At 47.7% G+C, this 23,373-nt stretch overlaps 2 protein-coding genes and 1 long non-coding RNA gene across 3 annotated transcripts; 1 reads left to right on the plus strand and 2 right to left on the minus strand.

Moving 5' to 3' along the window:
- Positions 1-379: 379 nt before the first annotated feature.
- LOC121349744 lies at positions 380-14,665 on the minus strand. The gene is made up of 2 exons (XR_005954597.1): positions 14,582-14,665; positions 380-802 (listed from the first exon to the last, which is right to left on the minus strand). It is a non-coding gene; the product is annotated as an uncharacterized LOC121349744 (long non-coding RNA).
- On the minus strand, positions 6,714-14,017 carry DYRK3 (dual specificity tyrosine phosphorylation regulated kinase 3). The gene is made up of 3 exons (XM_041460460.1): positions 13,870-14,017; positions 12,972-13,087; positions 6,714-9,264 (listed from the first exon to the last, which is right to left on the minus strand). Exons 1-3 carry the CDS (start codon positions 13,907-13,909, stop codon positions 7,699-7,701), a joined length of 1,722 nt encoding a protein of 573 aa, XP_041316394.1. The 5' UTR covers positions 13,910-14,017; the 3' UTR covers positions 6,714-7,698.
- Positions 14,666-15,161: 496 nt separating the features above from the next.
- EIF2D (eukaryotic translation initiation factor 2D) lies at positions 15,162-22,968 on the plus strand. Its single transcript, XM_041460532.1, has 15 exons — positions 15,162-15,304; positions 16,332-16,522; positions 16,754-16,837; positions 18,818-18,908; positions 19,493-19,600; positions 19,900-20,189; positions 20,286-20,403; positions 20,872-20,917; positions 21,054-21,157; positions 21,277-21,435; positions 21,552-21,641; positions 21,747-21,842; positions 22,049-22,169; positions 22,432-22,606; positions 22,706-22,968. The coding sequence occupies exons 1-15, from the start codon at positions 15,249-15,251 to the stop codon at positions 22,774-22,776; spliced, it is 1,800 nt and encodes a 599-aa protein (XP_041316466.1). The 5' UTR covers positions 15,162-15,248; the 3' UTR covers positions 22,777-22,968.
- The last annotated feature ends 405 nt before the right edge of the window (positions 22,969-23,373 follow it).

The following is a 23,373-nucleotide window of genomic DNA, read 5'->3' on the forward strand; positions in this document are numbered from 1 at the left end:
GGTTTCTAATAAAAGCAAATCTTCCCTAAGTGGCTATTACTGGATTTCTCCTCTCAGCCTGGGGATAAGCAGGATTCTGGGCTTTAAAAAGCTCTCTAGTGGGCTGAATAAGAAAGTGACAACTGAAGAATGTCATGGCAAAACTCTGGTGTGTTCTAATTACAGCACTGTTAACGAGGGGAACATTTGTCAGACCAGAGCTTCATCACGTTTAGCACAGACACAGAAACCTCCCACTCACAGTGACAATTTTCTCTCCTCTCTAGGCAGATGCCACAGGAGGTGGTGTCTGCCAGCACAAGGTAACTTCCACCATCTGGAAATAATTATTGTTTTCCTTTTTAATCAAGGACTTTAAGGAATTTGCACACTCGATTGCTAAAGAAAATGATGTGTTTATTTTCTTTTAAAAATGACCCAAAGTACAACTTCAAGAAATCTGCTCATTACATTTAGATACATAGTTTGAGACTGACTGATTTCCAGAATGTTCCTCCACAGTTATATCCACATGTACCTCCAATGTTTTCCACATTCCCCACCCTATCGCACCTCATCACAATATTTCTAATAAAAAGGCAAACCTGCAGACTCTGAGCACGCTGACATTTAGCTGGAACATCTGCAATGTGTAAGAGCCCCTGAACAGGAACGTGGCTGAAGTGAGGCAGATGGAGGCTGCTAAAACCCTGAGTGCTGTGTGTGGGGAGGCTCTGGGACAGCACAGGCTGCCTGACCCTGCCAGCCCCTCTGGTTTGGAATTAAAAAATCCAGGAAAATGTTCTGGAGCCATGGATTTCACCTGGTACAGAGGGAGTTACAGAGCTGGAGGCATGCGTGGCGTTTTGGCCTGCCTGTATTTATCCGTGCTCGTGGCTTTGGGAGCAGAGGAGCTCTGGTGTAAATCACTTGCACGACCTTTCCTGTTTGATGACTTTACAGCTGGCTGCTCACACCTCACATATAATTCCATTTATGCCATCCATCATTAGCACCTGCTGGAGAGCCTGGCAGCTCCTGTGGCTGCTGCTGCTGTCACAGGGGGCTGTGGCAGTGGCAGGACACAGGACGGGGTCACAGGGAGGTGGCACTGCCCTGCAGAGCCCCGGGCAGGGCAGGACACGGCCAAGGACCTGGGGCATTCTTGGTCAGACCTGGCACAGGATTAAATTAAATCCCTCTTTTGTCTTCTCCTCATTTTCCACCCACTTTGAGCTCTGAGGCTCTTGCTGAGTGTGGCAGGGAAATAATTTTCCCAACTCCCTACGGGATCATCCTCACGTGGGTGCCCACCACAAAGCCCTTGGAGGCCACAGCAGCTGAGCTCCACTCTGCCAGCACCTTCTTGGTTCTGAGCTCTGGCATTTCCACGTCCTCAGCAGCTGCCTCACAGCCAAAAACCACGCAGGGCAAGACCTGGCTGTGTCATTTCTCATCTGGAGAGCCCCTCGCCCACATCCCCCCTACCCAACACACTGCAGGTGAGGTGTTCCCGCAATTAAAACGGAATAAATTCCTATTAAGTCCAGCCCGGATTGTGTCACAGCAGCCCTTTCTGTGGGCTAATCAGGCATGTGCTTTATTGCTCTCAACCCCTTCTGGGCTATGCTTAATTACATTTAATAATTATAATCCCGCTCCTGCCTTCCTAGCTCCAGCCCGGCAGCCAGCACAGCAATCCCGGCGATAGCGCTGTGCTTGTGGAGCCGAATTCCGGAGCTTCCGAGCCGGCAGCAGGAATGCAAACCCTTACATGGCTCTGCTCCTCTGCCAGCGGCTGCCTCTCCCCGGCCTTTAGAAAGCTCCTCTCAGCGTTTAAGAATGGACAGACTTAATTCGGGCAGCTATTCCATCCCCGCAGACAAAGGGAACGAGCCGGAGCGCGCTTAAGGAGCAATTATTTAAATCCCCGTGTCTGCGAGAGGCGGGGAAAGCTGCTCCTGCCAGCAGTCCCCTCTCCCGACAGCCACAAACCAAACTCTCCTGCCACTCCTTATAAGTTCAGCTTTCCCCAGATGTCTCTGTCTGCATCTGCACCCAGGAAATCACATTTGTCATTCCTCTATAAACTCTGGAGAGAGAGGGATGGGACCACAGGAAGAAAATCCGGTCAGAATATGAGTTTATTCCTGGGTTTTACACCCAAAATCCAAGTGAAGAGAGCAGTCTTCACAGGGAAAGGCGTTTCTGAGCATCTGTGCACGTGGCTGTCCCAAGAAGTGTTTGCAAAGCTCATTAGGGCAATTTGACAAGAGGAAAGAAAACAAACCCCGAGCTGCCACCACTCCCTCCTTGCCTGAGCCACTGAGCTTACAAAAACCATCAGATTTCTGTAATCATCCCAGCACCAGCCCTCCGAGCCTGCTCGCTGGTGCTTAAAGAAAACATGATTAGGGGCAAAATTCTCCTCTTTGGTTCACACAGCCATGGGCAGGGACACCTCCCTGGAGGGGTCCAATGGCTGGGCAGTGGTCTGGGTGACGAGGTGGGGATCAGGCACAGGGTGGAACTGATGATCCTGGAGGGCTTTTCCAGCCTCACGATTCCAGGATTCTGTGAAGCACCAAATATAAAATCACAGTGCCCAACACCAAAGCTGCCAGGTACCCACAGCTCTGAGCACGCAGCACGTGCAGAAGCCCCAGGATTTTTCATTGAAGTCTCTGAGCACAGTTTGTTTTCAGCCTCAGCTGGTGCTGCACACAAGGCCCACAGATCTTTCCATATTATTTCGGCTCTCCACTTCCACAACGGAATTAAACTTTGGCAGGCAGGGGATTTGTATCATTTCAGCAGAGATCTCTGGGTGCAGCATCAGCCTTTTGCTTGTGTGCCTGGGATTAGCAAGACATTGCTGAGATCATCATATATATGTTTCACAGCCAGGACAGCTTTTGGTATTAAACAAGAAAAAAACCCAGGAGAGCTGCAGCCTGCAGCCCTTTAGAAAGGACCCTGTGTTTGTTTGAGAGGTAGTTCTGAAGATGATCATCACTGCAAAGAAGTTCTGCAACTGCTTAAAAAGTTTTCAATTGCAAGAGGTAAAAAAGATTGTAAGCAATCACTCACTCTTCTACAAATTTATATTAAATCTGTCCCATTAATCTGCTGTGAATTCTTGGGTCACTGGTCAACCAGGATTGCCATTCCAGCAGGCTGTGAGGATAAAAAACACCAGTGAGGAGCCTGTGGTACCCAGAAAATCTCTAGATTTAGGTTTGTGTCTTTTAGATGTGCTGCTCATGCATTGTCATTGATTTATATAAAAACACTGCTGAGCCAAACAGCTGGAACTGCAGCCAAAGAACATTTGTTATTTGCACCTCTCACAGGGCAGTAAAACACTCTAAGGAACATTTTAAAACAGGTTTGGGTGACTTTTAGAAATGCAGTGCCTGATTTGCTGTAAACACAAGTGATTTGCATGTGTGCTGAGGTAACTCCTGAGGAGAACAGGACCGAGGTGCCACTGCTGGCAGCTCAACAAAGCAAAGCTCCCTCAAAACCAAAACCTGCTCTTTATCTATTCAGACATTGCTCATTTTAGGCGGTTCACACAGCCATGGGCAGGGACACATTCCCCTGTCCCAGGAGGCTCCAAGCCCCACCAGCCTGGCCTGGGACACTTCAGGGATCCCGGGGCAGCCACAGCTGTGCCAGGGCCTCCCCACCCTCCGTGAAGAATTTTTCCCTAACACCCAATCTAACCCTTCTCTCTTCCAGTTTGAAGCTCTTCCCTCCTGTCCTGTCACTACAATAATTAACAATAATTGGAATACACCACAGGAGTAACAAACTCCAGGCTTCTGCTCCCATAATGAGGGGTTTGGAACACAAACCATGTGAGGAACCACCGAGGGAGCTGGGGGGGCTCAGCCTGGAGAAAAGGAGACTCATTTGTGCAGATTCAGGTTTTTACCAACATCCCTCAGCAGGATTTTGCCAGGCAGAAAGACACGGGCTCAGCTTTGGTGTTGGATTCCCCAGCCCTCCACTGGCACCAAACATTATTTCCCCTCCCAGCTCCTGGTGCAGCTCAGACAGCAGAATTTGGGAGACAATCCCTTATCATGTTACATCAACAAGCATTACAGCAGGGCAGATAAGCTTATTTTTTTAATCTGAGGTGCTGTGCTTGAGAAAATGCCACTCAGAGAGTGTCCTGTGGACTCATGGCAGGCTGAACACAGAGCTACACATTTATATACATATACCATAAACAAAGACATCTAAATATCTACATATATATTGTTTTACTGTTTTCAGCTTGCAAACTTTTTAACAATCAGGTATTTGTTGTTCACTGACATTAAAATGAGGTAAAAAGGCTGTGAGGATAAAAAACACCAGTGAGGAGCCTGTGGTACCCAGAAAATCTCTAGATTTAGGTTTGTGTCTTTTAGATGTGCTGCTCATGCATTGTCATTGATTTATATAAAAACACTGCTGAGCCAAACAGCTGGAACTGCAGCCAAAGAACATTTGTTATTTGCACCTCTCACAGGGCAGTAAAACACTCTAAGGAACATTTTAAAACAGGTTTGGGTGACTTTTAGAAATGCAGTGCCTGATTTGCTGTAAACACAAGTGATTTGCATGTGTGCTGAGGTAACTCCTGAGGAGAACAGGACCGAGGTGCCACTGCTGGCAGCTCAACAAAGCAAAGCTCCCTCAAAACCAAAACCTGCTCTTTATCTATTCAGACATTGCTCATTTTAGGCTACTTCCAACATTCTCAGCAGCAGCACAGCTAACGATGTGATGGTTTCTGGTGATTTCAGAGCTCGCCAGGGTTTGGCTTTCCCAAAAACAAGTGTGGCTGTGAGGTTTGGCCATATCTGGTGAGCACAGGCACCGTGACTGCCCCTGATAAATGACAGTGACACAGCCCAGGGTCCCCACGTGGGGCTTGGACAACTCCTGCTCCACTTCACAGGGATCTCAACCACTCCAGGGTTTGCAGGGATGATTCCTCAGAAGATATTTACTGGCTCACCTGGAGGGCTCTCCCAGTTTGGGAATCTTCATCAAACAATTCACCAAAAGCAAATGTTTTATAAAGAAATTGGGGATTAGTGACTGGAAACAAGACTCCAATATTCTCAGCTGTGTTTCCTGGGTTAGGAAGAAACTTCCAGCCCAGTAAATATCTGCTGAGGCTGCTTTTCCTTCTCACCCAAATTAGCAATTCACTTAACTACATATTTGATTTTCAAATATGGCAGTACCAAGTAAGTGAGAGCAAGTCTTAAACAAACACCTTCTGCAGTCAGGGCTTGCTGAACACACTTTCTAGATGAAAAGCCACAGCTTTGCCAGTTAATTGCTTTATCTGCAGCTTCACAGCCCCAGCCTTAAGCAAAATTACTGAGTGTGCACCAGAGGCTGCCACAGGAGGAGTTCCCTCACAGCCACCTCTCCCCACGAGTCACAGAATTATCAATATTATTCTACACTTTTTATAGACAGAATGGTTTTGAACCAGGACCCTGCTGTTCCTGAGCCCTGTCTGTGCAGCTCCCAGCACACCACCACTGCTCCTTCTGCCAGGCTCCAGCACCACCACCACCTTATCTTCTCTATAAAATCCTTTTCCATGCATCTTTCCTACCAAGATATTGCTCCTGAAAGGTTCCTTCTCCTCTCTCACCTGGTGTGTTTTGTTAAAAAGAAATGTAAAGGGCAGAAAAGGAAGAAGATGATTTCTGGCTTCTGAAAATGTGCCAAATCTATTAGAGATTCTACTAAAATCAATGGTATCTTCTGCCACTTCCCTCCAGAATCCACTTCCCTGGTTCTTCATTCAAATAAAACTCCACTCAGCCTAGCAAAATAAAAAATACCAGCCATGTGTTGTTGTAAGTGACCCATGGCCAGCCCATCCATGCTGGTTGCTGCACGGATAAGGGCCAGACTGTTATTTTAATATCATTACTAAGCTCACTGAATTGACACTTGCTCAGCAGAACAACTCAGAAAAGCTCCACACACGAGAACCTCCATTTCAGCTCCTGGGAACCTCAGTTTAAAGTCCTTTGGAGCTTTGGCTGAGTCTTTCTGAGGTTTTCTGCAGGCTCCACCCAGTGCTGTGATGACCCAGAGGGGCCAGAGCAGCCCCATCTCCTCAGGGGAAGGGTCTCCTACTGAACATTTGCTCACTTATCTTTAAAATCACCCTGGTGACTCCTTTGTTTGCATACTGAGAGTCTCCTTCCTTCAGCATTCAAAACCTGCTGCAGAGAAAGTCATTACAACTAAAACTTCTGTTCATAAAAGCTCTAAAATGCATTTAAAGTCCTGTTCAGGCACCTGGCAAGGGATCAGATGGGTTTGGAGATGGACTCGGGCCATGAGGCTGCAAGAAGGAACAACCCCAACAAGCTGTGCTGTGGCTGTGACAGGTCACACCACCCTGGCATGTTCTGGGAAGATAAAGGAAGAGGAAATACAAGCTCATGGAGTTCAAGAACGAAAAAATGTAGGCACCCAAAGGCCTGAAGGAAGGCAATTAGAAACAAAGCAGCTCTTCCCATAAAATATTTCCATTTGGATCCGCCAGTTCTTGCACTTTATCAGTCCTTCCTGGTTATGTTTCCAGAGATTTTGTTGAGATTTCAGAGCACACTCCCAACTATTAACGTGTGTTTCCACCCTCCCTCATTTTCCAATCACAGCCCTGGGCCTGAAAAAGTTCTACTTGTCTGACAGGGATGGCATGTTTGCATTTTTATTAAAAGAGCTTCATGTAATTCAATGGAATTCACTCTACACAAAGAGATAATTTTTTGCAATTACCAGAATCTCAAACATGAATATAAACCAGCTCTTGAAGTTCAACATTTTTGTTTTAGAAACACAGGAAAAACAAAGACACACACCTGGCAGAACTGATGATGGAAATCTGAGCTCCAAAGAAACAGATAATTCAATCATTACCTGAACAAACTGGCCCACACTTGTGATGGACCAGGCCTGATCCCAAATTCCCCTACAAGCTTCCCATAGATTTTTAGGGGGAAATAGCAAGTGTTACAGAAATTAGTAGTTTTATTTAGATATATCCTGCGTTTCATGGCATTTCCATGCTGCTTGGAAATTTTAACATCTGAGTATTTTCTTTTCCAATAACAAATTCCTTTGGTGTCTACATCCCATCACAGTTTTTAAAATCCCAGGATAGATAAGGGAAAAGCAAGGCAGAGAAATAAAATTCTTCAAACTTAAGCAATTTGCAAGTAAGTTCCTAATGCATTGCATTAATGCATTTGTGCTTTTGACAAGAAATTTAAAAACTTTCCCCTGGAACAGAAAAGAGTTCAGTTAGAGATAACTGAAAACATGGTATAACAAAGTTTAAATCTTAAAGTTCCTTTCCTGCCTTAAGCAACAGAACCTGTTGAACCATGATAAATGTTTGATTTCTAAACTAGCATTTCTAAACAGCACATCAGCCAAACTGTCTCTGTACTCCCCAGCTGAGCTGAACCCTCAGCAGTGGAGCATGCACCAGGTGTGAGTGAAGCAACTGGATAAAATCAGCCCTTTAATGTGCACATTTCTGACTGATCTTCCAATATTCCAGACTGAGCCCCTAACAAAAAGTAAATCCATTAAAACCCCCTGCAACTGATGTCCTCCCACAGCATGAACAGACAGTTAACACGCACGGGGTGCGTCCTGGGAACCCACCACTCCCCACTAGCTGACCAGTTTGGGGAGCACAGCACACAGAGGGATGTTGCCACTGGGCTCAGCGGCCAGACTGGCCCTCAGCTTGCTGGGGACTGCAGCCACAGGAGGCAACTTGTTAGCAATTCCTTGGAAGGAACCTGAATAGCTGGAAAGCCGCCTGCCGGAGCTTTTCTCCAAGCCGGCTGCTTTGGGCACCCGTTTGCAGATCCAGGGGTGCCGCAGGGCCTGGCTGGGAATCATGCGTGTGGAAGGATCCCAGCTGAGGCAGTCCTTCAGGAAACCAGTGAACAAGGGGTCATCACAGCCCTTCAGAGCTGTCACCCAGTCCTTGTTCCCTGGGGCACCCCGGACCTTGCCCCGGCGCGAGCGGCTCCCGCTCAGGGTCACCTTCCCGTCCGGCTGCGTCAGCACCGTGCAGTAACGGGGGTGACCCTTGGAGTTGATGAAGTTCTTGGCTCGCTTGGATTGATCCAAAAGCTTCTGAGGTGGCATTCCAAGAAGTTCCATGATACAGGCTAGTTGGTCTGCCTCGTCCTCTCCAGGGAAAAGAGGGTAGCCAGTCAAAAGCTCCACCAGAATACAGCCAAAACTCCACATGTCTATGGGCATCCCATAGCGGCTCCCCAGGATCACCTCTGGCGCCCGATAAAACCGGGACTGGATGTAGGTGTAGACTCTTTGGTGCTCAAAACAGCTGGACCCAAAATCTATAACCTTGATTCCACTCCTCCCTTGCTGTTTTAGGAGGATATTTTCTGGCTTCAAGTCACAGTGGATGATTTTGTTTCTATAAAGGGCATCCAAACACTGCAGGATGGAGTGAGCGAACTTCCGAACCAGCTGGAGACTGAAACCCTGAAACTTATTCCTTTTGATCAGCTCATACAGGTTCATACTCAAGAGTTCAAACGTCATGCAGATGTGGTTCCGAAAGGTGAAGCTTTCCAGCATGTGGATCACATTCATGCTGCCGGTTTTATCCTGCTTCTTCAGGTGCTCCAGGATCCTGATCTCCTCAGCAGCTTGGCGATGGAACCTCTTCTCATTGCGAACCATCTTTAAGGCCAGGTGTTGGTGGAGTTTGTGATCATAGACTTTAGCAACTTGTCCAAAACTGCCCTTGCCAATGATTTTGAGCACCTCATACCTGTAAGCCAGGTGGTCATGGGGCACGTGGATGTAGCTGCCTTGGTCGTCGTCGTAGCCGCTGTTGTTGGGGCCACCGACCACCCCCTGCCTCTTTTTGGCAGATGGCCCCACAAAGTAAATCTCAGAGAAGCTGAAGATCTCCTGCTGTTCATAAGCTGATAGTAGATGTTTGAATTGTTTAACAGCTTCCTCTGGAGCTTGGGAGACAGATTTATATGATTTCAAGGAGCTTCCATTGCTTCTAGCACCCAGGCTCTCTAAGGTTTTCTCTTTTGTCAGGGAAGGGAGAGATCTTTCTGGAGTAAGGCCTGCAGACTGAAGAGCACTGCTCCTTCTGTTGCCAGAGTCCTCAAATAACTGCTCCACTTTGACCTGATTTGCAGCCAGAGAGTGATCCTTCATTATAAGTTTGTTGATAGAAACCTACAAGGGGAAAAGAAGTTTAGTTTATCTTTTAAAACACAGATTAAAAATAAAATCACTACCAAAAGAAAATCAGTAACACGGATGAGTTTGGCATTTATTAGGAACAAATATAAAATGCTGGGCTAAATTAAGTCACAAGCATAGTTATAGAAGGGTACACAAAGAGAAAGCAACTCCCTGAAAAAGCACACGTGCTTTTAAATCCAGAAGGGGAAACCCTAGCCAGCCAAAGACTCAAACAACCACAAAATACCTATCTCCAGTCTGTGGAGGGCCAGGGAACAGCTATGTTTAGCTTCAAACGTGGGTGCAGCAGCACAACCACCAACAGATGCAACTTGCACCTGTCTGGAGCACGGAATGGAACGTGGATGTGCAGAGAAGTGGCAGGAAGATTGCACAGCCAGGCTGCCAAAGGAAGACAAAGCAACACCAGCAGGTGACATATGGCTGGTGTGAGGCAGCTGCACGAGGAACAGAAGGACAGGGCAAGGCAAGGTAAACCATCCTTTAGAAAAAATTAATTGTGGGGTTTTGATTTCAAGGGGAAAACATCATCATATCCACACCTCCCTTTGATATCATGGTGGAATTACAGAATAACCTGAGCTGGAAGGGACCCACAAAAATCATCAAGTCCAGCTCCTGGCCCTGCACAGGACACCCCAAAATCCCTCCCAGTCCCTGAGAGCGTTGTTCTGGAGCTCTGGCAGCCTTGGGGCTGTGCCCACGCCCTGGGCAGCCTGTTCTGTGCCCCACCACCCTCTGGGGGAAGAACCTTTATCCAACCTAAACCTCCCTGACACTGCTCCAGCCATTCTCTTGGGTCCTGGCACTGTCACAGAGGGAAGAGAGAGCTGCACAACTCCTTTACACAGACTTGAATAACCAGGAACAACTCCCACTCCAACTCAGCTGAGAGCAGTCTGCAAGCACTCCCTCTTACCACCATGTGCTAAAATATTTACTTCTGAAACAAACCCATACAAGGTGAGAAAAACACTGTGAAATTTTCCAGCCTTGTCAATTTTACTATTTAGTAAATGCTGAACACCCCAGAGGTCAGTTCCCCTCCAGCACTGCAGTTTTTCCTTTTCCTGCTTGCTGGCACTCCTTGCTGAGAGGCAGCACAGAGGTGTTGTCCCATCCCAGGCAGAACTGAAGAAGCCCTGACTAAAGCAGCAACATCTGTTTTCCATTTTGTCCTTTAATCTAAAAATAAAGATCTCTGACACATGCCAAACCAAATCCCTGAAAACCAAAATAACTACACAGGAATCAAACAAAAAATATAAATAAACCTGCCGCCCCACGGCAGTAAAACTAAATTCCTTTTTAGTTACATCCAGTCCAACATCTCAGCAGGGTCAGCACATAAGGGAAGTCAATGTTCTCCCCAAAGCCAACTACACACAGCTCATAAAAGACTCTGTTGGTGCTGCCCTGAAATGCTAGTTCTTGCTTACAAGCCCCAAAAAATGGGCATTTCCCTGCAGAAGTCAGTTCTTATCAACATGGAGAGATCCTACCAAGCTCCACTCCTCCTATCAACCCCAAAATGCAGTGTGCTGGGAGGGACACGCCTAGCCAGAGGCTGAAATAAAAACAACAGAGCCCAGCCCTGGTAACTCGGAATAAACGCCTTTTTCTTGGAGCCTGGCTGAACCTCCCAGATAAGAATGACATTTTTTCAGAGCTGGCTCAAAGACTCCTCAGTCCAGCAGACCCAAAGAGAAAGTTTACAAATAAACAGAAGATATAAACACAGAACTAGGGTCACGCTTGTTTAAATATTCCCTACCTAAGAGCAGAAGCAGCTCTGCTGTGCTGCTGTTCATAGCAAACATTTTGTACCTTTGAATCCCTAAATAAACCAGCAATTCATGATTCCATTTATCCTGGAACGATTTCTTAATGAAGGAATTATGGCTTTGGATTTCAAACCTGACTCAACGGTAGTAAGGTCTCAATTTTCATTCTTAGAGGACTCCCAAAATCAGTTGCCACATGATGGTGAGACACAAATATAGCTCCATCTTCCCTTGAACTCAGGAGAGCTGCACTCAGATGACTCCTGGGTAACACCAGCTTTCTTTCAACAGCTTTATTTCACAAATCCCAGCCTCCACAAGTTTTTGGTTTTATTGCTGAAGTGCAGGCAAGAAATGAGGCTGACAACACCAGTGGCACCCTGTTGAAAACTCTCCCTGACAAAACTTCATTTTCATTGACAAGGAAACAGTTACTGCAATTCCTACACAAAGTGGCTTGCAGAGATGCTCTGAACACTGAATTAAACAGACTGAATCCAGCCCATGTGTTCTCAAAGCAGAGAGACTTTGTGTTCTCTTGCAGGCTCAGGTGAAGGAATGGGCAGCTGCAGTCACCAAGACTCCTCAATTCTCATGTAACATTATGTAATAATAAAACATCTTGTAAGAAAACTAAAACTCCAGGTATTGTCCCATTAAAACTCAGCATCACCATTTTCAGCCTCAGCTCCTGCTTGCCTGATTCCACTGAGGTTGGATTTTGTTGATACATCACCATGCAAACTGCAATAAATCCTTAATCTTGCCCTAAGAAGTTAACAGGCTTTAAGGAAAAAACACAGATGAAGACAAATCAAACAAAATATTCATGGCTTTATATTTGTATTTCGCTGGATAGTTCCACTCTACTGACTTGTATTCAGTTATGAACAAATGAAGTCACAGTACAGCTTAAAACATTGCAGCTGAAATGTTTCCATATCCCTGCACACAAAAAACCCCAACCCACTACTCTTCAAACCCTACTGCTCAACAGAACTCCAAATTCCTTCTGTTCCCCCTCAACATTTCCAAAAAGGGAAAAAAAAAACCCCAGACTCACGCCCCTGAGTTTGCACAGACCGAATTTGTTACAACAAAATCCCACAAGGTGATGATTTTCAAATGCATCTTACTCAGGGTAATGTCTATTTTCACTTTTTAGAAAGTGAGAGGGTTTTTTTTAAGCTTAAGCTCCTTCCCTTCTGCCAGAACTCAACAAGAGCCAGAACACATTTAAAACCCATCTAAAGGACAGATCAGTGGACAAAAGTACAGCTGAACATGAGCACTACTGAACCAATTAAAGGGAAAAAAAAACCTCCCAGCTCCACATCTGCTGAGGGAACAGAGCCCTGATGAAAGAGCCCAGCAACACTTTCAGTTCATAAGGACTATTTTGGTAGCAAAAGAAGTGACAGATAATGCCCAAGTTTTCAGAGCAGAAAGATACTTTTGTGAGCTGTTTGGCAGCCACAGAGATTCACACTGCTCCTTCTGCTGCTCCTACAGTACTCACCCGTCAGAATTTTCATGAGGGAAACTAAAATGGAAACGTGCAGGAGGAGGCAGAGCAAAGCGTGTGTGGCTTGACTTATCAGAGTACAAGGTGACACGGCAGAACGCTTCAACCCTTTGTAAAGTAACTTTTTTTTTTTATTAAAACACGAGCTGAGGGCAGTAAGATGGGATTCCTGAGGCTGCCAGCAAGTTCTGCACCGAGCGCAGCACATCATTTTCATGCTCAGAAAAAACAATAATGACAAGAAGCCTCCACAAAGCTGCAAAATCCCAATTTTAAAATCTATTCTCTGTAGGGAGGTATCAGACCCCAGCACAGTTCTCACTCCCACACAGCACAATGTAAAGACACAGATGACTTTAAATACTCACATGAGGTCTTGAGAGGGAAGGAAGTCCCGAAGGGCTCCGTTCTTCATTTGTAGGCTCTGGGTATCTACACTCATCTATCCTCATATAGGAGTCGTATAATCCATCTCCAATCCTGCCTGGAACGGTCCCACACACAAACCAGTTATTCACAACAATTCACACCGACAGAGACAGAGCCAAAAGCTTAAGTGCACATTTTAGTCCGTAAAATCATTGATTCTCTTTCATTCATTAAAATGATCTTTGGAATTTAACTGAATTTTCAAACCGCAGGAGTGCGATGCTTCTGGGAAATCTTAATTCGAGATACTTTTAATTTAGAGGTTCTTTTTTGTTAATCAACTTCTGCACTGCAAAAAAAATACATCCCTAAGAATCACTGACCACCATTCTCCCCCCTTCCACTTAATCAGGATAATCCCAAACGAGCAGAAAACGAGCAGTCACTTAAACACTTGATAGGACTACCCTTTAAAGCAGGTTATCCCTTAAAAATGAGATGTGAGAATTACAGCTGCAAAAGCGTGGGGAAGGAAAAAAAAAAAAAAAAAGGCGGCGTCTCTCGCTGTCGGCTGCTCAAGAACTTAAAATCGCGACGCGGGGCGGGATCGCGCCCGGGGCTGCGGAGCTCCCGCGGTCGGCTTGCTTCTCTTCTGAGCTATACCCGCCCTACGGGACCCTCGTACACAGGGCTGCGGAGCTCCAGCGCTCCCTCGCTTCTCCCCTGAGCTAATCCCGCCCTACGGCTCGCTGTCGGCTGCTCAAGAACTTAAAATCGCGACGCCTATCGCGACAGACCCGACGGACGGCTGGGACCACGCGGGGGCTCGGCGGCCGCCGACCCAAACCGCATCCCCCCCTTTCCCCCCAACCCCGCGGGACCCCCGCTCCTCCTCACCCGCCGCGAGAGGCCCGTCCGGCTTCCTGCCGAGCAGCATCGTGTCGGGGGGGCCCCGGCGCGGGCCCCATTCCCGGCGGGTGCCGCTGCCCAGCGCGGCCGCTCGGCCCCGGCCCGGCCCGGCCGTTGCCCCGGGAACGGCCTGAACCCGCCCTAGGGGACCCCCGCTCCCGGGGCTGCGGAGCTCCCGCGCTCCCTCGCTTCTCCCCTGTGCTAATCCCGCCCTACGGGATCCCCTCACCCGAGGCTGCGGAGCTCCAGCGCTCCCTCGCTTCTACCCTCAGGGAAACCCCCGCACACCGCGGAGTGCTCGGCCTGGGGGAGAGGAGGCGCCGGGGCGGGATCGCGCCCGAGGCTGCGGAGCTCCAGCGGTCGCCTCGCTTCTCCCCTCAGCCAAGCTCCACACCCGAGGCTGCGGAGCTCCAGCGCTCCGTCGCTTTTCCCCTCATCCGAACCCGCCCCGCGGGGCCTCCACACTGCGCGGAGTGCTCGGCATGGAGGAAAGGAGGCTCCTCGCACCGAGGTGTGGAAGGAACGCTCAGTAGTAAAGCAGTTGCAAAGAGGCGGATGGAGGCAAAAGGCTGAGTGCTGCATGTGGGGGGATCTGGCACAGCGCAGGCTGCCTGACCCTGCCAGCCGCTCTGCAGCAATTGATTTGGAATAAAAAGTCCAGGGCAACGTTCAGCTCCCCACGAGCAGCCATGGATTCCACCTGGTACAGAGGGAGTTACAGAGCTGGAGGCATGCGTGGCGTTTTGGAACATGAGAGCTCTCTAATGAGATACCCGTCAAGGAGCTGGGGTGGGGGTACCGGGATCCCCTCAAGGAGCTGGGGTGGGGGGACCGGGACCCCCTCAGGAAGCCGGGGTAGGGAGACGGGGACCCCCTCAAGGAGCCGGGGCAGGGTGAGCAGGACCCCTCAGGGAACCGGCGTTGGGGGGACCGGGACCCCCTCAAGGAGCTGAGGTGGGGAGACCAAGACCCCCTCAAGGAGATGGGGTGGAGGTCTCCAACGCGGGCGAGGGGGACCGAGACCCCCTCAAGGAGTCGGGGCAGGGGAGACCGAGACCCCCTCAAGGAGCTGGGGCGGGGGGACCGGGACTCCCTTAAGGAGTTGCGGCAGGGAGACCGGGACCTCTGAGGGAGCGAGCGCTGGGGGGACCGGACCCCCTCAAGGACCGGAGCTGGGGGACTGGGGCCCTTCAGGAAGCTGGGGCGGGGGTCCCCAAGCGGGCGAGAGGGTCCGGGAGCCCTGAGGGCAGCGGGGCTCGGGTCGCGGGGGCTCGGCGCGGCCGGGCGCCGTTTCCAGCCGGACGCTTTATGGGCGCGGACGGCGCCATGGCGGCCGCCGCGGGCTGAGGGGACGGCGCGGGCCCGCCATGTTCGCCAGGGCGTTCCGCGTGAGGGCCAACACCAACATCAAGGGCTCGGACCGGTGAGTGCCGCGCCGGGACCCCGCAGGGACCCCCGCCGGGCCGGGGGGGCGCGCGGGGCTCGGCCCCGGGGTCGCGGTCGCGGGCGGCGATGCCCCGGGAGTAGCTGCTTTCACCCCCTGCTTGTGATACACTCCCGGCCTGAGCACGGAGCGTGCGTTTCGCTGGAAGGTGCTGCCGTAATTAAGCCAGGCTTAATTGAAATGTTATACCGAGGCCTGGATGAGGCCTTCTGTGCTTATTTATAGCAGCGTTCAGTGTCTAACGGGGCTGTAAGTGAGCTGAAGAGGGGTTTTGGATAAGAGCAGGGAGTGACAGGACTAGGGGGAATGGCTTTAAGCTGGAGGAGGGTAGGTTTATATTGGATAGTAGGAAGAAATTATTCCCTGTGAGGGTGGAGAGGTGCTGGCACAGGCTGCCCCATCTCTGGAAGTGTCCAAGGCCAGGCTGGATGGGGCTTGGAGCCCCCTGGGATAGTGGAAGGTGTCCCCACCATGGCAGGGGTGGGACTGAATGGGATTTAAAGTCTCTTTGAACCCTAACCATCTGTAATTCTCTAATTCTTTATGTTCCTGAGCAGCACTGCTGGGCTGACCTCGTGATTGTTCAGGTTCACTGAACACTGCTGTGAATGACCACAAACCCCCCTGTGCTGGTCACTGGGGCTTAAACTTCAATTACAACTGTGGGACAGGGAAATCTGGCTGTCCCCTGCTCCAGCTGTGTGTGACAGGCTGGGCAGAGCCAGTGTGGCACTCCCAGGTTGAAATCACAGCACAAAACAGGCACAGGCAGCAAACAGAAGCTGAGAGCAGATGTTTAAAGAAGATAGCAGCAGGGCAAGTGTATTTAGCCCTTTCATGGTATTCTTACGTGATTTGTAAACCCAGACACAAATGCTTCAAATTATCACCTGTGAAGAGGTGGGAATCTCAGGAACAGCCGACAAAACAGTAACAGCAGATGTAGGAATTAGTTTGAGGGATGGCTAGGCAGCTTTGTAACACATTTGGGATTTTGTCATTGCAGGAGGAAGCTACGAAGTGATGTGGCAGCAGCTTTTCCCAGCCTGAGCACTGAACAACTGGCTGAGTTGGTTCCAAACAAGGAAGAGCTCAATGTCATCAAAATATACTCTCACAAAGGGGAGGCCATCACTGTTTACATGAACCACAGGAACCCAATACTGTTTGAAGTTGAGAAAGTTCTGTATCCAACAGGTAGGGGGAAGGGATTGGAGTAATCCTCCCTCTTTGCTTACCTTCCCAGTTAATTATTGTGGCGTTGTTTTGATTTCACATTTCTTTATTATCCAATTAAGTGTTTTATTATCTAATTAATTTTAATCTCCTTGATCATCCGATGAGAGTTTAGTCTTAAATATGAAAAGAAACAGCATCTAGAGATGTTCTTAATGATGCATTTTAAAATGTACTTCTGTTTTGGCACAGTGTACACTCTGTGGGTCTACCCAGACCTTCTCCCTGCCTTTGCAACATGGCCCCCAGTGCTACAGAAACTTGCAGGAGGTGCAGGTAAGAGCACCAGAACTTTGCACTGCAAAAAGGATTTGCCTTCAGGGCTTTTTAGCTGTTTTCCTTCACAGTTGCAAAAATGTACCTGAAACAAGTAGAAGGAACAAATACTCAAAAACAATTTGTGGTAGTGGTGCCCTAGAAAGGAAATAAATCAGCTGCAAAAAGAGTTAGTGAATGAAGGAAAGTAGGTGAAGGTGTTTAAAGGCAGTAACCTGCTCTGTGTGGGAGGCTCGGATTTGGAAATCCCTTCTCAGGGTGATGAGCAGCCCTGAACTGGGACACAGAGCTGCCCGTGCCATTGCTCTGTCCCTTTTGAAAGTTCCTTTGCTGCCACCCTGCCTCCTGCCAGTGCCCAGGTGAACAAGCTCATCCTGTGGATAGGAAGGAAATTTATTTTGGAAGCTGCAGTGCAATCACTGTCAGCCAGGCCGTGGATTGTGCAGGTGGGTTGGAGCTGAATTCCTGGGTTACTGGCTCTACCACCTCATTATGGATCAAGACTAACAGGAAAGGAGTCTGTTTTCTGGAACCTGCTTTGGATGCAGTTCAGACTCAAGAGAATCAGCCCATTATAAACTTTAAATTGCTGAACTGCTCAAGCAGAAAAAGATTAAATTTGAGCTGCTGCAGCCTTGGTCTCTACCTGGACGTGCTCACGTAGGAAGGGCTGTCTTTTTTCCATGACACAGCATCCAAAGTGGAACTCGGGTCTCTCTGCTTTGTTTGCTTTTGGGGAAAATAAAGTGCTCGAGTGTGGAGCTGTGATAGACATCTGAGAGAGTCTCGCTGCTGACTTGTAATGACCCAGTTTCTGGGGAAAAAGACTTGCTAATGGGGCAGGACATTGATGAAAGAGGCCTGCGGGTCATTCATCGCCCCTGGCAACCAGGCTACCTCTGTGCAGGATCCGAAGATAAGGAGCTGGCCAGGAGACAATGGCCACAAAGGCAGGGGGAGAGGTAGAGCCAGTCCTCAGAAGGGAGAGGAAAGGCACCAGGCTCTCCAGCGATGCAGACTGGAGCACTGGAGGAGATTCAGTTCCTAAAACAGCATGTTTTGGGATATCTCTTCCATAAATTCAAATACCTGCTGTCTGCCCTGGTAATTTACATAATTTAATGCTGCTTACGTCGTCACATTAAGGCCTTGATGTGGTTTCTGTCCCCAGCCATGTGGAGCTCTGGTGGCAGTTGCAGAGTTCATTCTAAACTTGATAAAAATAGTTGTGACAATGATCAGGGGGAAGAATCTTGGCTTTCTTCAGGCTCCACATTAAATCAGGGATGCTGAGAAAAATGTGAGATGCCTGCAAAGCCAAGCCATGGAACAGCTCAGACTGGAGGCTGCAGAGAGCTGCAGTGAGGGAGAGCAGCTGCTGTTCCCGTCCCTTGGTGAGGACATCGTGCCACGCCTGCAGCGTGGAAAGCTCTGCTTTGCTCACATTCCAGTCTGGTCATCCCAGGTGTGGGAAGCTGAAGGAAGCAGGGGTGTAGTTTCTGTCCAAAACAGCAAGGAGGCAGCTCCCTGAGAATTCCCAGCTGGCTGCAGCTGATGTGGCACATGCAGGAGGGATGGCAACTTTGAGGCAATGCTCTCTCCTGGGAAAAAGCTGCTGGGGTAACCTTCCCTTGGGAAGGGTAAATGGGTTATTCTTGATACATCTCCTTGTTCATTTCCCTTTCCATGCTATTAATGAAGAGCCTTGCTTGGAGCTTGTTAAAAACAGTCCCTCAGGTCTGACAGGGCTGAGCAAGCTTCACTCCTTTGCAGTTTTTTAGGATGTGCCCAGCAGCCTTATGGATTGGATCCCGCACTCCACGGGGAAGAAGCGGTGCTTTAGGAGGAGAAACAGAGAATCCTGTTCTCCCTGGCGTGTGCTCAGCTCGTGTTTTTGCTGAGTAACGGGAGGGAGGGGGGCGGAGGAGGCGGTGCCTGAGCGTTTCATTGAGAAATGGATGCGCTTCATTCTTCCCGCAGACCTGATGCTGCCAGGAGTTGTGGTGCCACCTTCTGGCCTCCCTCAAGTGCAACGGGGCACGCTCTGTGCTGTCACCCTGCTGGGAAACAGGTACAGAGGATTCTCCGATCCGCAGCCTGTCCAGAAACTAAAAATGAAGTGAAGGAGTTTGGGGAAAACAAAGCAGGAGTGTTGTCGTGCATATGATGCACCGGGAACCTCAGCAGTGGAAGATACAGCAGGAAAAAAACCTTAATTTTTTGGGTTAGGATATGTTTGAACTGAAGTGGGAAGCTTTGTAAATTGGTTCTTTTGGACCAATTTGGACCAATATTTTTAACAAAATGTTGTATTCTGCACAATTGTCTTTGTGTGTATCTGGAAATTCTGAGTGAGGGAGTGTTAAAGCCATAGGTTTTCTCTCACTGCTGGTCTCTTCTGGCAGTGCTTCTTGTAATTTATTAAAAGCAAGAATGTGTTACTGCACAACCTTCATTTCATCCCGGCTTGGGATTCTTTGGAAACCCTATATACCAGAAGGATAACAAAAAAATATGTAGACACTTGAAAAAACCCCACATGGTAAAGAACAAGGAGGTTGTAAAATAAATTCAGTCTGACACATTAACACAGCCTGTGTGCAGTAGCACAACATGTTTGTGTTGTCCTGCTCCAACATGCCCTTCTTTTTCCAGAGCTCCCGTGGCAGTTGGAGTTGCCACCATGTCCACAGAGGAGATGCTGGCTGCTGGAATGAAAGGGAAGGGCTTTGCTGTGCTGCACACTCACCTGGATCACCTCTGGTGAGTAATCTTGGGGAAAATGTGCAACTGGTCTCATGTGTTTACTGAAATCCAAATCTCTGTCCCACTAGGATGAATCTGTCAGGCCAACTTAGTGAATGGTTTGGTACCACTTAGATAGGACCTTTATTTAGAATTTATGGAGGAAGATGAGTTCAAAGTAAATTTTACAGTTCAGAGATTACAGAAAAAGACCCGTGCAGGTGCCAGTTCCTTTATTCAAAGTGACATCTGTTCACTGTCCTGTGGTTGAAAGCAGCAAAAGGAAAGCTGTGTTCTGCTTTTTTTTCCTTTTGTAGGGAATATGGTGACAAATCTTCTCCTCCTACCTTAGCTCCCTTGGTAACAGATTCTGCTGCAATGGAGAGTGCTGGAGACAAGGAGGAGCTGCAGGGGAAGGAGCCTGGCAGCAGCTGCTCCCCTGAGCCAGAGCAGCACATGGACATCAGGGATTTGAGCCTGAGGGACAGAGACACTTGTGCAGAACTGCTGGGGAAGGAGGAGCTCCATGAGAACAGAGCTGCAGAACCAGCTGAGGATGCCAGCACAGAGGACCAGCAGGAGGCTGAGGACAGCAGGACCCCACAAGGTATTTTTGGATCCCAGTGAAACCAAACCATGCCCCTTTGGTTTGCTGAAGCCCACAGACAACTCACTGCCTACCTGTCCTTTTTTCTCCCTGCAGAGCAAATGGATGCATTGTTTAATCAGTGCTTTTTCCATGCCTTAAAATGCAGAGTAAAGAAGTCAGATCTCCCTCTGCTCACCAGCACATTTCTAGGCAGCCACATGGTCTCCTGCTGGTACGTGGGAAGGAGATGGAATTGGGATTTGCATGCTGGGATTTGGTCTTTAAAACGTGGAGAGTGTGTGGGATATTTAGGAAGAAGGTTTTGAGTAAAAAATAAAATCCAGTTCTTAAATAAGGTTATGCTCACTTCTGCCCTCAAGTACTTTGATCAAATACAATCCTTATATTAAATACTTGGATGTAAGGATTGTCCAGACCTGGATTTGCACTTGGGAGCCAACTTGACTTGGCTGAGATTGGTTTCACCATGGTTTAGTCACCTGAGTGGCTGCTTGCCTGCCCACAAGATCATCAGCACTAATTTCACTCATCACATTCTGTTTATCAGCTTCTTTGGAGTAGTTCTTCCTCTGTGTGATTTGTATTCCTGCTGTTAAGAAACTTCTAGCATAAGTAGCAAGAGTTAAGAAGAAATGAAGGGTGACTTATAACTAAAGAACTTTTAAAAATCCATTTACAGCCCTGCTGGAAAACAACTGGACATAAAGAAATCAAGCTATAAGAAGGTGAGATTTTTCTGTTGGTTTGGGTATTTTTTTAAAATTAATTTTAATAAGTAACAGAAGAAGAGAAAAAGTTTAAAACACAAGAGAATGAGATTAAAATGCTTGACTCCACATTTCTGATTTTTGCTTCCTTCAGTTCTCTAAATTCCTGCAATGCATGCAGCACCAGAGGATCTTACAAGTGAAGGAGCTGAGCAAAGGTGTGGAGAGCATCGTGGACGTGGACTGGAAACACCCAGAGTACGTAGAATATCACAGTTTTTAAAAGAGCTGGGAGGCTCTGAAAGAAGGGACTGGAATCTGCTGCCTCCAGCTCTGTTTCCATCCCTTCTACTCACTCCAAACAATTCTTGTGGCAGCATTAAAGCATTTGCAGTGCCTGAAGGATTTTCCTCAGCCTCTACTGCCCAAGACAGCAAAAGTGAAGACAGAGAACAAGTGTACCATGCTCCTGAAATCATTCCACTCTATGGGGTCTCCACAAAAATGATCCCACTCTTTCAGGAATCTGGACACAGGTAAGCACAAAAAAAAATGAAGAGAGAAACTAACAAAACTGCAGTTGCTGTTTCTCTCGTACTGCCAGAACCCAACACCCAAATACTTTGACGTTAAAAATTCTCTTTGTCTTCAGAAAAGGCAGCATCCTCTCAAGCAGTGAGGTGAGAAACATCATCATTAACTACGTGAAGAGTAATGAGTTGGTTGATGAAACAAACAAAAAGTGAGTACAGATGGAAGTTTTCCTCCCCTGCTTCCACAGGAGAGGCTGAAATGAGAGGGAAAAAAGTGACCTGGTTTGCTCCTTCTGTGTGCTTTTGTTTTGCAGCTTTGTAAAGGTGAATGCCATTCTGTGTGACTGCCTGTTGGATAAATCAGAACATGATGAGATCTCACACCTTAAATGGGATGAACTCTTGAGCAGGTGATTGTTCTCTCAATATCCCTTCCCAGAACTGCACAGATTTATTGCCTGCAACTCAAACCCCGTGGTGGGAGCTGCCTGAGCTGTAATTTCCTGGAGATAAATGGGAACAAGATGAGATCTCACACCTTAATTGAGACAACCTTTTGAGCAGGTGCTTGTTCTCAATATCCCTTCCCAGAATAACAGATTATTGCTTTGTCCAGGTGCCTGGAACGACTGCAGCCCTTACACCAGGTGACATTTTCTGGACAAGAACCTGTGGTGAGGAAAGGAAACATTGAGCCCATCGACATCAGCATAGCACAGAGATCATCAAACAAGAAGGTGAAAAAAGACAATTAATTGAGCAGATGAGATCCCAGATCCTGAGGGCAGCTTTGGCAATCATTTTTAAACCCTCAGCAGTGATATTTCCAGTCCTTACTAGTTTCCAGTCATTATTTAACCCTTCAGCAGTGATGTTTCCAGTCATTATTTAACCCTTCAGCAGTGATGTTCCAGTCATTATTTAACCCTTCAGCAGTGATGTTTGCAATCATTATTAATCCCTCAGCAGTGATTTTCCAATCATTATTAATCCCCACAGGTGACAATTATCAAGAACCTTGAGCTGTATGGTCTGGACCCACAGTGTGTGGCCAACACTCTCCAACAGAAGGTCCAAGCCAGTGCCACCATCAGCCCAGCACCAGGAACAAAGGACAGAGTCCAGGTCCAGATCCAAGGCAACCAAATCCATCATCTTGCCAAGATGCTGCTCGGTAAGAAGATTCTGGAACTGGGCTGGTTGCAGCAAAACTGAGATTTTAATTCTTCTTTAACTCTTCCTTACCTGAAGTGAGCTCTTGGTTGTGTTGCAGAAGAATATCAGCTACCTCGGAAATACATCCAAGGCCTGGAGAAGGCTCCAAAGCTTGGCCGTAAGAAGTAGGAGAAAAATCGACTGTAAGGATTGCTCAGCTCTCATTATTTATAGAAGTGTTTGCTGCCAGCAAATCAAGAATCATGCACAGGCCCTGCTCATTCCACAATGAGTCCTGGACGTTTACAAGGTCTGGAATTCACCCAAATAATAATAGTGCTCCAGGTGTTCATTTTTCATAAAAATAAAAAGCTCAATAAACCTCTTGGCATTATTCTCTTGTGATTTTTTAATGGAAATTGATACTGAAGTACTGGATGCTACAGTGGCTTTTGGGTAGTTTAACATTCTTGCTTTGCATCTTTGATCAAGGATGTGGAATAAACCTCCTCTGAAATATGAGAAAAATACATTCCAGCACAATCCTGGGGCAGTGCAGTGTGTTCTGCCATTGAGTAAAACCCACTGTGGCTTAGATTTTATCCTTTTAAACATTGCCAGATACTGAATTCAGACATTTCAGCACTGAGAATTAACTGCACTAGCTGCACTTCTGTAGTTTATATTATTTTTATATAAAAATACATTTTAATGTATGACATGAGCTGTAATTTATCACAGGTAACAGTTCTGTCAGCCCCAGCTAAAAGATTAAATTAATGGAAC

The sequence above is a fragment of the Pyrgilauda ruficollis genome, unplaced genomic scaffold (genome assembly GCF_017590135.1).
Source record: "Pyrgilauda ruficollis isolate IOZ18807 unplaced genomic scaffold, ASM1759013v1 scaffold144, whole genome shotgun sequence".
Classification (NCBI taxonomy): Eukaryota; Metazoa; Chordata; class Aves; order Passeriformes; family Passeridae; genus Pyrgilauda; species Pyrgilauda ruficollis.